The 14,270-nt window shown below is 65.3% G+C and overlaps 1 protein-coding gene across 2 annotated transcripts; it reads right to left on the bottom strand.

The window, feature by feature from the left end:
• Nucleotides 1-1,250: 1,250 nt before the first annotated feature.
• Nucleotides 1,251-12,511, bottom strand: SEPTIN4 (septin 4; the record flags this gene model as incomplete). 2 transcript variants are annotated; one of them, XM_082776153.1, is made up of 12 exons in its annotated part: nt 1,251-2,626; nt 2,878-2,977; nt 4,669-4,831; nt 5,095-5,191; nt 5,466-5,567; nt 5,888-6,005; nt 6,102-6,236; nt 6,475-6,598; nt 7,707-7,793; nt 7,867-7,960; nt 8,136-8,429; nt 12,473-12,511. In XM_082776153.1, the coding sequence occupies 12 exons, from the start codon at nt 12,473-12,475 to the stop codon at nt 2,567-2,569; spliced, it is 1,377 nt and encodes a 458-aa protein (XP_082632279.1). In that variant the 3' UTR covers nt 1,251-2,566. The 2 variants fall into 2 exon arrangements, with proteins under 2 accessions (XP_082632279.1, XP_082632278.1); XM_082776152.1 differs by lacking the exon at nt 12,473-12,511 and adding an exon at nt 9,557-9,592.
• Nucleotides 12,512-14,270: the final 1,759 nt, after the last annotated feature.

Raw genomic sequence — 14,270 nt, 5'->3', positions numbered from 1 at the left:
GGTCGCGGTGCACCCTGCGGCTCCTGCTCCATGGCAGGGAGGCTCTGGCCCGTGGCCCCTCTTGCTCCTGGCTGGTGCTGCCTGGGGTAGCCCAAGGTGGCCCCAAAGAGCACAATAAGAGGGGAGAGATCAGTCTTGGCAGCACCAAGCGTGTATCCAGGACACTTTTACCATCCAGGAGGGATTGCTCCGTTGTGCACCCCTCCTGCAGCACCAGAGCCTCGTGCCCTACAGAGCGGGTTTGCATCACCTGGGGCTTTGCTCCCTAAGACCCCTGTGGGGATACAGCAGGCGCAGCAAGGGTGTGGCACAGGCTGGGGTCTGGCACCATTTGGGGCAGTATTGGTGGGGAATGTGCCACACTCTGTGACTCAGGTGGTCTGAAAACTGCAAGCAAGGAGGAGAGTGGCTGCCAGAACCTCAGCCCTGACCCCATCTACGTGGTCCCACCTTGGGGCAGGAGTGGCTGGTGCTTGCCCCAGCCCTGGCCAGGCTGAGGATGACCAGAAGCAGCCAAAGGACCTGCAGCAGCTGAGGAACAGCAACAAGCATCCAAAGGCAGAACCTCTGCCTGGGCTTCTCCCCCAGCTGGACCACAGAGCTGAGTCCCACCTGTGGGGAATCTGGGGAAAAGCCCACCCAAGCTCTCACCCATCTCCCCTGCTAGTAGCTGTGGTCCTTGGGGTGCAGATACAGAGGCAGGAGGGTCTGGATGGCAATGGAGCACGGCTGGGGACAGGGCTTGGAGCAGACCAGAGTGGGGACACCCAGCAAGGGTCCTCCGTGCACCAGGCAGAGGGGTCTAGAGAGAAACCTGCTCACACTGAAGCCAAACTGGCATAACTGGTCACGCGTGCTCATAGGGGTGATCCAGCCACCATGTGCCATGGGGGCATCGGGGCAGAGCAGGCCATGTGGGGTAGATGCCCCCAGCTCAGGCCCCAGGGGGTCCCAGAAATGCCCGGTGCCAGCAGCACCCACAGCACAGTGTGAGAGGGGGATGAGCCAGCACTGGGCACTGGTCTTTGTGTCCTGGAGAGCTTGGGCAGCTTCCCACCCCCCGTCTGGGTGCCCCGTGTCTGCTTCAGCAGCATGGGGGTGGCAGAAATCCCCCTGAAATCCATTCTGACACCTTTCCAAGGAAAAAGAAGCCAGGAGTGAGAGGCCATCCTCATCATCCTGATGCCTCGCCTACCCGCACGCAGCCCGTGGAAGCGAGACGTGGTTGCAGACAAGCCAGGTCAGCCGTATTTATTGAGAACATTTGTGGAGGGGTTAAAAATATTTCCACTAGCTCTATAAGAATTTATAAACCTATACTCTTTGTATACTTTAATAAATGCATCTATGACTGTCATGCAAAGGTAGGTACTTCTGTAAGAAAATAGCAAGATAAAAAAAGGAAAGCGCTAACACAGCCTGCAGGTCCTTGCTCACGGGGCGGTGACAGAGGGAGCCCTCAGGCTGCAGCCGATGCGGGGACACAGGTGGTACCCACCAGGCACTGTCCCCAGCAGCCTGGGACACCTCCAACCACACCGTGGGGGCTCAAACCCACCCTGAGAGGGTGGCCAGGGCCCTGGCAGGGAGGGAACATGGCCCTGTGCCCCAGTTGTGTCCCCACCCCGCAGCCTGGCCGTCCTCTTCAGCCTTTCCCCACTGCCCGCGGGGAAGCAGGGAGCTGGGGGGGCTCCCCTGGGGCCAGCTCTCTGCCTGCAAGCAGCACAGGCAGGGACGTCCTGGGAGGAGGGGGGGCACGGGGACACAAGAGACAAGCGAGCGGCACCAGGGGCCGAAATGGCAGCGTGGGACGATGCTCTTGCCAAGGGCAGGGATGGCGATTATTGCTCTATAGGGCCAACATCAGGGGGAGGGGGGAAGGTCTCTGCTCATGGGGATTTAGGGTTCAAGGGATTTTCTACAGGGACAGCGATGCCCCAAGGCTCCTTGTGCACCAACTGGGGATACTCCCGTTGGACGATGCTCACTGGGGAGAGGGAACGTGCCCAGGACATGGGGCTGGGCACCATCAAGCTTCATGCCCTTCTCTGCTGGCACAGAGGTGCCACAGGCCCAAGTGGTGTCTGTCCCTCCAGCCCCTCAGTGCCCCGCTGTCCCCCTGCTGTCACATTTTCCCTTCCGTTCCCAAGGTGGGAACCAGCAGTGGGGCGGCCCCTGTTTTGTAGGGCTGGGACTGTCCCCTCCTTTCATCCTCTTTTACACTGAGCAGGCAGCCCTAGGTGACACAGGGACAAGAGCCACAAAGCGGGGAGCTGGGTGGTGGCGGCCTCCTGGGAGACACCCAGGGCTGGGGCGACAGAGGGGGAACCGAAGCACTGGGGACAAAGCTGCACCGGGGGGCGCAGGGGTGGCCGGGACAGGGCTTGGGGGACCCCTGGGCTGGGCACCCCGTCCCCTCGTGGTGCCCAGGTCCATAAGGCGATACCGCAGCAGCTTAAGGTGAGAGGTGTTGTTGGTACCGAGTCTCGCAGCTTGGCTGGGATGGAGCGTGATGTAAACATCTCTGATCCGCGTGGCACACGGCCGGAGGACGAGGAGGAGGGGGCTAGTGGGAGTCCTTCATCTGCTTCTGGATCTTCTGCAGCATCTCCTGCATGCGCCGCAGCTGGGACAGAGCAAAGGGGTGACAACCAGGGAGGTGGCACCTCTGTGGGCTTCCCCCAGCCACATCACCTCCCCTGCACACGGATTTGGGTCAAGCATTCCAAGCAGGTCTGGATCATCAAGAGATGTGTTTTGTGGAGAAAACCTCTGATTCCCCTCAAATGCTTCCCCAGCTCACCTGCAGGATGTACCCTGCTGGGTCTGGGGGCAGAGCAGGGGGACAGCAGGATGCTCGGGGGGCCCTGTGCTCACCTCCTCGTCCTTCTCCCGGATGAGCTTCTCCGTCTCCGAATCGGGCACCGGGGGGATGACAGGGATGGGGAAATCTGTCCCGCTCTCCCGCGTCAGTTTGCTGTGGGGCAGAGAGAGGAGATGAGGTTGTTCCTATCCCCACCTCCAGAACCGAACCCTCCTCCCCCGACTCAGAAAATATCTCCCAGACCCATACAAGAGCTGGGGCCAACCAAAGGGGACGGTGCAGGCCCCCTGGTGTCCCCTAGCCCCTGAAGACAGCCGGGCTGTGCCACAGCCCCTGCTCCCAGCAGCACTGCGCTGCTTTCCCAGAGCATCATCCGGGAAAGGCACTTGTGGTACAGCGCATCCTGCCCGCGGCCACCCCATCGCAGCGGGCTGGATCGATGGCTTCTCCCATGGCAAGGACACGGGGAGGGACCAGCTCTGGTGGCTGGGTCCCTGCGGGAGCCACGCACTGCCCCAGCAGGAGACCACGTGGCTGTGACACCGCTGCCGCTCGCAGCAGTCACGCGTGTCACCTCGTGCCCGCAGTGCGGGGACGTGCAGGAGCGGTGCCGGCTGTGGCAGAGCTGATGTGTGGGGAGGTTGCCCCTGGTGCTGGGGTAGTGCAGGCATGCAAAGGCAGGGGATGGTTTCTGGTTGAGTTTTGCTCTGTTTGGGAGATCCCCGCCCATGCTCCTGACAGTGGCAGGGGGAATTTTGGAGCCGCAGGGATGGTGGAGAGCTCCAGCCCCAGCCCCAGCAGTGAGATGAGGTTGGAGCTGGCACCAGGCACAGGCCAAGCGGCTTCACCAGCCCTGGGCACCCACCTGAGGGACCTTCTTAAAACAGGCACCCACACCCCGAGCTAGCATCACCCCAGTTTGGGGTTGCCTCCCTTTGGCTGGGAAAGCTGGGTGCCACCAGATGGGGACACAGCGGGGCCGTGGCAAACACGAGCGCCTGCAGACCCCTTGGGCACTGCTGGAGGTGGGTGCTTGGGTGACAGTGCTGGGCAGGGTCCCTGCAACCCCACCATGCCTGGGTGAGGTGGGTGGCCCCAGTGACACAGATCTGCAGGGGAACTGCATCCTCCCAGTGCTGTGGGCACTGCCAGCACCATGCCCCTGCCATGGGAAGCTTGACAGTGGGCAACTAGATGCTGATCTGGGCAATGGGCAGGTGGTCTGGGGCTGGCTGTCCCCAGGAGCCCCCCAGGTACTTTCCTGCAGGGCCCTTGCAGGCACAGAAGGACCAAGACAGCATTGGGTACCAGCAAGCACTTTATAGAGGGGCTGGGGGACGCAGGCAGCGGTGGCAGCAGGGGACGAGCACGTCCCTGGCTCAGTCTGCAGAGCAGTCGGCGCAGCACAGCCGCAGCGTGGAGGGCTGCCTCCTTCTCCCACAGCATGCATGGAGAGACGAGCTTAGGGCACCCATTGTCACCACCAGCCGTCCCCGACTGCCACCCGTGACCACCCCCCCAGACAAGGACAAGCCACCCGCCAAGCCCCCACACTGAGCCAGCAAGGGCTCTGCAGCCAGCTCCGTGGGGCACCTGCTTTTTGGGGTCACCCCTGGAATTCTGGGGATTCTGAAGGGGATGCAAGTACCACGAGTCTGGTGGGCATTGAGGGCAGAGCCTTGGCACCAGCTGCTTGCTCTGCTCTGGCCCCAGAGCCCGTGGGGACAAAGGGTCCCCACCAACCCCTCCAGCCAGCAAGGAAAGGGCCACCCCAATGCCACCCCAGGGAGAAGAGAGGCTGCCCCATCCCTCGCCACAGCCCAGCCCCACTCCCAGCCCCGTACTTGCGGTTCCTCTCCTTCACCACCATGCGGGTCATGCTCTGGATGCACTGCGTGCGGTAGTTCTCGTAGTGGGTCTCCCGCGTCACGTCCTTCAGGTCCTGCATGTGTGTCCTCACCAGCATGGTGCGCAGCTTCACGAAGTCGCAGTGGGACGGGTTCTCCACTGCAGGGGAGCCGGGGGTCAGGGGGCCCCACCAGCCCCCCCCCCTCCCCAAACCCGCCAGCGTGGGGACCACAGCATGGAGAAGGGGTGCGCAATGGTTGGACTGTGCCCTTAGGCGCATGCTCTAAAATTTTGGGCACACCTGTGCGGTGCCAGGAGTTGGACTTGATGATCCTTATGGGTCCATTCCAACTCGGGATATTCTATGATTCTATGACTCTGTGTCCCCATCCCTGCAGGGACAGGTCCCCCCATGCCGTTACCTTCCACGATGCCCCAGGGGTAGAGGCGCCCGCGGACGCGCCGGCCCTTGGCCTCCACGACCGTGTTGCTGCCGATGACAGCGAAGGGGATGCTCTCCTGCAGGAGGATGGCGAGGGCTATAGCAGGGCTCGGTCCAAATCCCCCCACCCACATCTCCCCAGCCGTATCCAGCACAGCTCTGCCAAGATGCCCCGGAGCCCTGGCTGTGGGGTGGTGGAGCTCGCAGCAGGGTTTCTCCATCCCACCGAGCTGCAGGTGGCAGCAGCTCAGGGAGGTGTCCAGCCCCGTGCCATACATCCCAAACGCACCGTGCCTGGCACCAGGGACAGTGTGCTCCCCACGGCCCTGGGGCTGCAGGGGCCCAACCCACCTTCAGCGCCTGGTCCTGCAGCTTGAACTCCTCATCCTCGTCTGAGTCACACTCCGGGAACTGGTAGATGCGGATCCCGTAGTGGTCGATCTCCTCACGGATCTGCACACACAGCCCGGGTGAGGACTGGTCTCTGCCCCTTGGAAAGGGGGTGAGGAAGCGCCACGGGCAGGGCACACACCTGGTGTCCCCCAGGGACCAGCCACACACCCAGCAAACCTTTCCCCCACAGGAGGGGGGCAGGATGTCACGGACACCCCTACCCCCCAGAGAGAGGACCCTGGGGACCATCAGTACTGGGGGTCACGGGGGATGCTCCACGGCAAAGCCCAGGCAGGGAATGGGAAGGACCACCAGGCAAGAGGGGACCACAGCCCCCGGATGTGAGGGGACAGCCCCAGGCAGGATCAGCTCCCCCTCACCTTGTTCTTCATGCGCTCCACCTCAGAGGGTGTCAGGGTGTCCGCCTTGGCCAGCACAGGCACGATGTTCACCCGCTGGTGCAGGGCTCGCATGAACTCCACGTCCAGGGGCCGGAGGCTGCAGGGGAGCTCTGTGAGCCCCCAGTCCCTTCTCTGACCCCCCGGTGCTGCTGAGAGCCCCAGGTGGGCAGGGAAGGGGGGGTGATGCTCCTACCCATGGCCGAAGGGCGAGATGAAATAGATGCAGCAGTGGACGCGGTTGTCCTGGATGTTTTTCCGGTTCAGGCCACTCTCATCACGGAAATACTGCTCGAACTGCTGGTCGATGTAGTCAGCCACTGGCTTCCAGCTGGGGGAACAGGAGGGCTGGCAGCAGGGGTAACCACTGGAGCCCCCATGGGCTTTCCCCAGTCCCAACCCCAACATCCCCGGGCCCAACACCTCTTCCCAGGGCTCAGCGTCCCGAGGACGGGGGCTGCACAAACCACAGCACCGTGGGGCGTCCCTGCCTCGGAGCCGCTCGCACCCACAGCAGCACTCCCTGTCCCCGGGGCCACCCCAGCACACCCACGTCCCTCTCCCCGCACCACTCGGTGTTGTTGACGGCGTCCCCAAAGCCCGGCGTGTCCACAATGGTCAGGCGCAGCTTGACGCCCTTCTCCTCAATGTCCACCACGTGCTTGGTGATCTCCACTGTCTGCGTGATGCGCTCTGCGAGGGCAGGAGAAACAGGGATGGTGCGGGCACCCCGGGTGAGGGTCAGGGACGAGCAGGATGCACTCATCTCCGCACACGGTGGGCGCAGCCGTGGTGGCACCACGCTCACCCTTCCCCAGTGGCCATGCCATCACCTCCTGTGACAGCATCTGTCCAGCACCAAGCAGGGCACCCACCCCAGCTCAGCCCCAGCCTGCAGCCACTGCTCTCCCTGTGCTAGAACAGAGCCTGGGGTCACATCCAACCCCTGGGGGCACAGGATGCCTCCCAGCTCCCAGTGTCCCCACGCTTCTGGTCACCTTGTCCTCCAAACCCAAGCACTTCACTCCCCACAGCTGCTTTTGGCTTTTGAACTCAGAAGGAGTTCAAAAAGAGGAGTTCTCAAAAAGGAGTTCACAGGAGCCCTCCTTCTGTGAACACAGCCAGGGCAGCGTGAGGATGAGGAAGGTGGGCTGCCGGAACATCACCTAGGGAGTATTTTCAGCTCCCTGCACCCCTGTGTGACTCCACAGCCCCACCACTGTGTGTTTTAATAACCCTTTACCCCCAGCCCCCCTGCACACACCGTGTCTCTGCATCCCCATGCCCCAGGGATGCTCTCATCACTCTGTGTGTGTGCGGCTGCGTGTGTTCATTTAGGCTGAAAATTGCTCCTGGCAACCCAAACAAACCCAATAACCCCCCCGGACCGCGGGGATCTGGACCTTTCGGGCTATTTTTAATTAGCGTGGCCACCGCAGCTGAAGTGGAGCCGTCCACGTGGCACCGTGTCCCGGACCCCGACTGTCCCCAGCCCAACAAGCCAGGCTTTGTTCCCCCTCTGCTTTGCAGCCCAGGACAAAGCCTGGTGGGGGGGGCACCGTGCTGGGGGGCCCCACTGCCTTGGCAAAGCATCGCGCCTGCTTCTGCCTTTGGGGAAGCCCAGAAGGGACAAACACGGGTGTGAGGGACCGGAGGAGCCCAGCTGGGTGCAGAGAGGAGCTGCCAGCCCCTGGGGGTGGGGCACAGATGGAGATGTCCCTCCAAACCCATCCGCATCCCCTCCCCGCTGCATTGGGGTGTTCACGTCTGCTGCCCGGTGCCTGGTGCAGGCTGTCCTTACCTTCAGCATTCAGGAACTTGCGGTCCCTGTACATGTCCGTCAGGAAGAGGCTGTTGACGAGGGTGGATTTCCCCAGCCCAGACTCCCCTGGGGCGATGGGGAGCAGTGAGGGGACGCCCAGGTCACCGTCCCCACGCCGGCCACCACGCCAGGCCCCTACCTGCCACCATGAGCGTGAAGTCGAAGCCCTTCTTCACCGACTTGCGATGGACCTGGTTGGGGAGCGTGGCAAACCCCACATACTCCTTGTCGTCCTGCAGGGAGAGGGGATGTGGAACAGGGGACGCTGCTTTCCCCACCGGGGCTGTGCCCCCCCAGGCAATCCAAGGGGTCCCCTTGGGCTCACTGGGCAGGCACATCCTCTGGGGACAAAGGGACACCCCTTTGCCCCCCCTCCCAGCCCGCCCACACCCCAGGGACCCACCGCACCTCAGAGGAGTCGTAGGGGTCCAGCTGCCCCCAGGGGCTGCGCGGCCGGGAGGGGCTGGGCGGCGGGGGGGCCGTGATGAGCTGCTGGGCATCCAGGGGCCGAGGACGAGAGAAGGGCCGCACGTCCCTGTCATCGGCGGGCTCCTCGGCGGGGACCCTGCCACAGAGGGGGTGGCCGGGCTCCCGCCTGCCCTCGGGGGGCTCCACTTTGCGGGGGGTGTCGGTGGGGGGGCAGTCCCGGAGGAACTGGGTGAGCTCGGCCTCCTCCGAGTCCTCCTTCAGGAAGCGCTTGATCTGGGGGGGGAAAAGGAGTGAGGAAGGAGGGGACGCCCGCAGCGGCACCGCTCAGCATCAGGACCCCCAAACCTCCACAGCCAGCCTCATGCACCCCCAAGGTGCGGGTGGGGGCAAACCTTGGGAAAAAAAAGAAGAGGGGGACAACGGTGGCAGCCCCAGGACAGGCGTGGGGGGAGCATGGGGACAGCAGGGTCCGTGCACCCCACGGCGCGGGCGCTTACAGCTTGTTGCATGGGGGGGTCGGACGGCTCCTGGCGCTCCGGGGGGCAAGGATGGGGACTGTCCCCCCTGGCCCTGGGGGGGAGCTGGGCACCCCCACGCTCCTTGGGGTCTTCTGGGCTTGGAAGAGCCCCCGCATGCGCCATGGCCTGCAGGGAGCATGGGGAAGGAAGGAGGGGGGGAGAAGAGAGATGAGAGGCAACAGCCACGGAGCTGGGGGGCAAACAGGGGTCTGCTCGTGGGCTCCCCATGGAAACTGCCTCGGGAATCCCAACCCACAGGGGGACTCCCAGACTGGGGGCAAGGCTGAGCCCCCACCCTGCACAGTGGCACCGAGGTGAGAGCCCCCCATGGGGACACGCGTGTCCCCCTGCACCCCGTGTCCCCGTGGAGGGCGGCTGTGCTGGAGGCCAGGCGAGAGGTGCCGGGTGAGCAGGCTGGAAACGAGGTCACGCTGCTGCTCTGCCCGGCACCCCCACGGCCACCAGGATGGGGGATGGCAGTGCCAGGCTGGTGGCACCGTATGTCTCCCCCTCATCCCCCTCCCTGTCCCCGTCCCCAGCAGGTCAATAGCACTCGCCAGGTCCCTGACACCGCAGCATCCTCCCCTTGTCAGTGTGCTCAGCACACCCTGCCCAGCTGGGGACAGGTGCCCACTGCCACCGAGCATTCCCAGCCCCACTGCCCCAGCTCTGTCCCATGGGGCTGCAACCCTTTGGGGCCCAGCCCCCCACACCCCAGCACAGGGAAGCTCCACAAAGCTGGATCGCATCCTCCCTGCAGTGAGCGTGTCCCTGGGGACATCGGCTGTGGCACCTCCTCCAGCCCCCCTCCAGATGGGTGTGGGGCTCCCCCCGTGTCCCCCACCCATGTCTGCCCCCTCTCCCCCGATGCTCCCCCCGTACCTCCTGCAGAGGCTGCAGCTCAGGGCCGGTGGCCATGGCCGAGCCGGTGTCACCGCGGCTGGGAGATGCTGCGAGTGGCACCGGCTGCGCCGAGGCTCAGAGAGGAACAGGAGCACATTAGCATAACTCCACCCTGTGCAGGCACCGGGGCACCCAGGCACAGCCCTCCTGGGTGCGGTGGGGCAGGGGCAGCGTGGGGGGCACAAGACGGGAGCCTCCAGGCACAGGGAGCAGAGTGAGCCCAGCTCCTGGCCAGCTACAGAGCAGGAGAGCAGCTCTGGGAGGTGTCAGGGACCAGCGAAGCGTCACTGGCCGGGGAGGGGACAGGCAGACAGGGGGAAATGGGGCTGCCTGAGCCCCCCAGCCCTTGGGCTGAGCACGCAGCTTGGAGGACGTTTATCCCAAGAGAAACAGCTCCATCCCCAGAGAAACACGGCTCAGCTGCCGGTGTTCAACCTCAAGGGTTAACCAAAGCATTAACGGCCCATGGAGGAGCCGGAGGCAGCGGCCGAGCTGTCAGTGCTGGGGGGTCTCCCCCCTCAGCCCGACGGTGATTCGCCTTGATGCATGTCAAGATGCATCGAAGCAGCTCAGGCGCGGAGCCGGGCAGGCTTCACTTGCCTGAGCTACCCAGGGAAGTGCTAAAAAGCCCCAGAGCGCTGCCCTGTGCCATGGAGGGAGCTGGGAGATGAAGCGCGAGGGGCCAACAGAGGCTGATGGTCCTGTGCTGGGCCCCCGCACCCCATAACCCATAAATCCTGCACGGGCTCTCAGGCTGAGCCCTGGCAGCGCACACAGCACCAGTGCCGCTGCTCCCTGACTGTCCCACGCTGGCGCCCACCTGCAAGCTGGGATTTATGTGTGCCGTGTCCCGTAAGCGGATTACACACCCCGCTGCACATGCGAGCCGCTGCCAGCTGCCCTGTCCCCGCCTGTCACCCTGCATCACACCATCCCGCACGGTGACAGCTCGAGGGTGCCACGGGGTGAGGTTGGCGGGGCACTGGGGCAGCACAGCCTGAGCTGCGGAGCCACCGTTGGCATCTCCACGCCTGGTTGCTCCCCGCAGCCTCCCCCGGCTGCTGCAGGGAGGCTTCGCACCCAGGACGTGGGTGAGGGCTGCCAGGGCACCTGCAGCATCCCCAGCCCCACATCCCCAGGGGCAGCACTGCACCCTGTCCCCACAGGGGTGGAAAGAAGTGTCCCAGCCAGGTGCTGTCCCCACAGCTGTGCCCCACCTGAAGGTGACACCCTGATGTGCCACCCACGGCACTGCACACACCACAGCTGGGTGTCCAAGGCAGACGGGGCCACAGATGCCCTCATCCCCACCACGTGCCACCCCCTCCACTCCCCAGCATCCACGTCCCCTGGTTCTCCCCACACACTGCACTGCAGCAAGAGGCTTCCCCTCCCCGTAACCACCCCCCACCAAAGCTCGGTTTTCCGAGGAGCAGCCCGGGGGGCTCGGCTGTCCCAGCGCCCCTTCCCTGGGGCAGCCAGCACCTGGGCTGCTCATGCTGCGACCTGCCTGCTGCCGCCCTCTTGTAATCGGAGTTTCTCGCTCCCGGCTCCCACCCCATCAGTGCCGTCCCTGTTGGGAAACCAAGTCCCCGAGCTGCGTCGCTCAGCCTGAGCAGCCTGGGAAGGCTGTGGGGGAGCAGAAAACACATGTTGCTGGGACCTGCAGGGCTGGAGCACCCCTGAATGTGTGGGGGGGAACCATGGGCGAGGAGCAGGTTGCTGGGCACCCTACTAACAGGGCGCAGGGTCAGGCATGGTACCAGGCCTGGGCAGGGTGGCCATGCAGGGTGGCCATGCACACAAGAGAAGAGCTTCCCAGTGCGCCCCTCGGTGCGGGAGCTGCAGCCCCTTCCCTTCGGGGCACCGTTTAGGAGCAGGTTGAGTTACTTGAGGGGGGACCCAGGCTGACAGCGTGCACGGCAGCACCCCGGGTGCTGCAGCCTGGAAGTGACAGCGGGGCCTGCCCGGACTGGAATGGGGGCAGCGTTTCGACGCGTGCCATTAACCACAGGAACAGACACCGAGCAAACGAGATGATTCGGGGCACTGCGAGCCTAAAGCGGCTCCGACACAGGCGGGAGCAGCCTGCCCGCGGGGGACAGGGGTGTCCCTTGGGTCCATCCATCCCCAAAGCCAACTCGGGGGCTTCTGGGGACGGCGCTCCCCAGGAGCGGTGCCGCCACGCTCTGCCGGCCGCCCTCTCGTCTGCTTTCGCCGTGTCCCGCTCCCAGGAATGCGCCGCTCCCGTTCCCACGGCGGCCGCTCGGGGCGGATCGGTCCCACCGGGGGTCCCTCCGTGGGCACCGCGGCCCCCTGGGGACCCCGCGGGGGGGATGCGCGGGGCCGGGGCGCAGGACGGGGCGCGGCGGGGGCCGGGGCCGGGGCCGGGCGGGCTCTTGGCGGCTCCGCACCTCGCCGGGACCCCGCTCCGAGCGGCCCCGCGGGAGGGCCCGGCCCGGCCGGCAGCGCCGCGGGCACCGCAACCGCGAGCGGCTGCCGGGAACCGGCCGAAGGCCCCGGTAAGGGGGGGGGGAGCACAGAGCCAGCCGCTGCCTCCCCCCCGTCCCTTACGGCGGTGCCCGGGATGGGGGCCGCAGATGGGGGGCGCAGGTGCCGCTTTCCGGGGATGGGGTAGGAATGGGGCGCCCCGATGCCACGGTGTGGGGGGCGATGTGCAGCTCCCCCCCCCACCCCCTCCGTGCCCCCCGGCCCCGGGCAGGTGCGGCCGCGCTGTGCCCCCCCCGGCCCCGCTGCGGCACCGGCGCTCCCAGCCCGCTCCGCCCCCGCGGCGCCGTCACCTTCACGGAGGGCACCGGCAGCGGGCAGGGGGCCCCGTGCGGCCCCCTCCCTGGCCCCGGCCCCGGCCCCGGCCCCGGCCCCCCCCGGCCTTACCATGGCTACCGGGCGCCGTCCGGGAGCGGCGGCTGCCGAGCGGCACGGCCGGGCCCCGCCGCCGGGATGAGCAGAAATAGCAGCGGCGGGGGCGGGGCGGGGCGGGGCGGCACCGGGCACCGCCACCGGCACCGGCATCGGCATCGGCATCAGTGCCAGTGTTCGGCACCGGGACCGGCACCAGCATCGGGCACCGGAAAACGGGCACTGGCAGCACCAGCAGCAGCACTGGGCACCGGCACCGGCACCGGCATCGCACTGGTATCAGCATCAGCACTGGTATCAGCATTGGCACCAGCACTGATACCAGTATCAGCACTGACTTCAGCACCAGGCACTGGCACTGGTACCAATGCTGGCACCAACACCAGGCACTGGCATCAGCACCAGCACTGGGAACTGGGATCTGTGCACCAACCCTGCTACAGGGCATCGGACACCAGTACCAGCACCAGCATCAACACCAGGCACTGGGAACTGTGAGCCAACGCCAGCACCATGCACAGCACACCGACACCATGGACTGGGCATCAGCACCACGTACTGGGCACAGGGCAGCAGAACCAGGCACTGGCACCAGTACCAGGCATTGCCCAACTAGTACCAAGCACTGGGCAGGAGGCACTGAGCGCTGGGGAACACTCACTGGTCACTGCACGCCAGCTACAGGGTACTGGCCACTGGGTACCAGCACCGGTACCAGTCTGCATACTGGGAGCTGCACAACTGTTGCTGGGAGCTGGCACCACGCATCACACACCAGGCACCAGGCACTGGATCCCGTGGCTCTGCCTTGCAAAATCACAGCCTGCTCTGTGCTGTCCCTGTCCCTGTCCCTGTCCCTGTCCCTGTCCCTGTCCCTGTCCCTGTCCCTGTCCCTGTCCCTGTCCCTGTCCCTGTCCCTGTCCCTTTCCCAAAACAGTGCTGGGGTTGGAGGCAGCTGCTTTTGGGGACATTCCCGGCCATGGGACCCTGCAGTGAGTGCTGGTGGCACGTGGCTGTGTCCCTCCTGTCCCCATGGAGGGCAGGGGAGGACACTGGCACAAGACAGCGGCCGGGGCATCATGGGGTGCTTGTGTTCCCGGCCGTGAAAGGGGCAGCGGGGGGCTTGGCCAGCAGCATCTGGAGGCAAAGCCGGAGCCAGCCCCAAGCAAAGGCTGGGACCATCTCGCTCCCACAGCTCTGCCCCCAGCACTGTCAATGCTCAGAGCCTCGTCCCCTCCATGCCGCGGGGCCACGGCCAGATGGCTCCATGCACCGTGCTCGCTTTATTCCTGTAAACAGCCCACGGAGGTGCAATCAGGCACGTGGGAGCCTGAGCAGCACCCGGGCCCCGTCCATCTGGGGCAGCGGGCAGCGGGCAGGAGTGGGGCAGGGGCAGGCAGGGGCAGGTAGGGGAGGATGGATGCTTAAATCCCTAATCCCCGCAGCAGTGCTTTCCTCTGAGAGGCAGCATTACTGGGGATTACTCACTTACACGTTCCAGGAGCTCATCCCTGTCTCCCGGTGCCCTTCAAGGAGCAGCTGCTCCCATGGGGGGGCACTGAGCCAGGCACTGCTGTGATGAGCTGGCTGTGCTCAGCCAGGCCAGCAGGAGATGTGTGCAGCCTCCAGCAGTGGGAATTTGGCCAGGGCCTCGCTCAAGGAGCCCGGTGCCTGGCAGGGGCTGTGGGATGTGGCTGCAGAGCTGCAGCCCGGGCTTTAAATAGAGCATTAAAAGCTGAAGGGATCAGCTGTGGAGTGGGAGGGGGATGCAGGGGGGCAAGCCCAGGCTACGTCGTGGCAGCTGGAGCTAAAG

Source organism: Aythya marila (genome assembly GCF_965140915.1).
Source record: "Aythya marila genome assembly, chromosome: 20".
In the NCBI taxonomy this organism is placed as follows: domain Eukaryota; kingdom Metazoa; phylum Chordata; class Aves; order Anseriformes; family Anatidae; genus Aythya; species Aythya marila.
The sequence above is the reverse complement of the archived record's forward strand: the minus strand, read 5'-3'. Positions and strand labels throughout refer to the sequence as shown.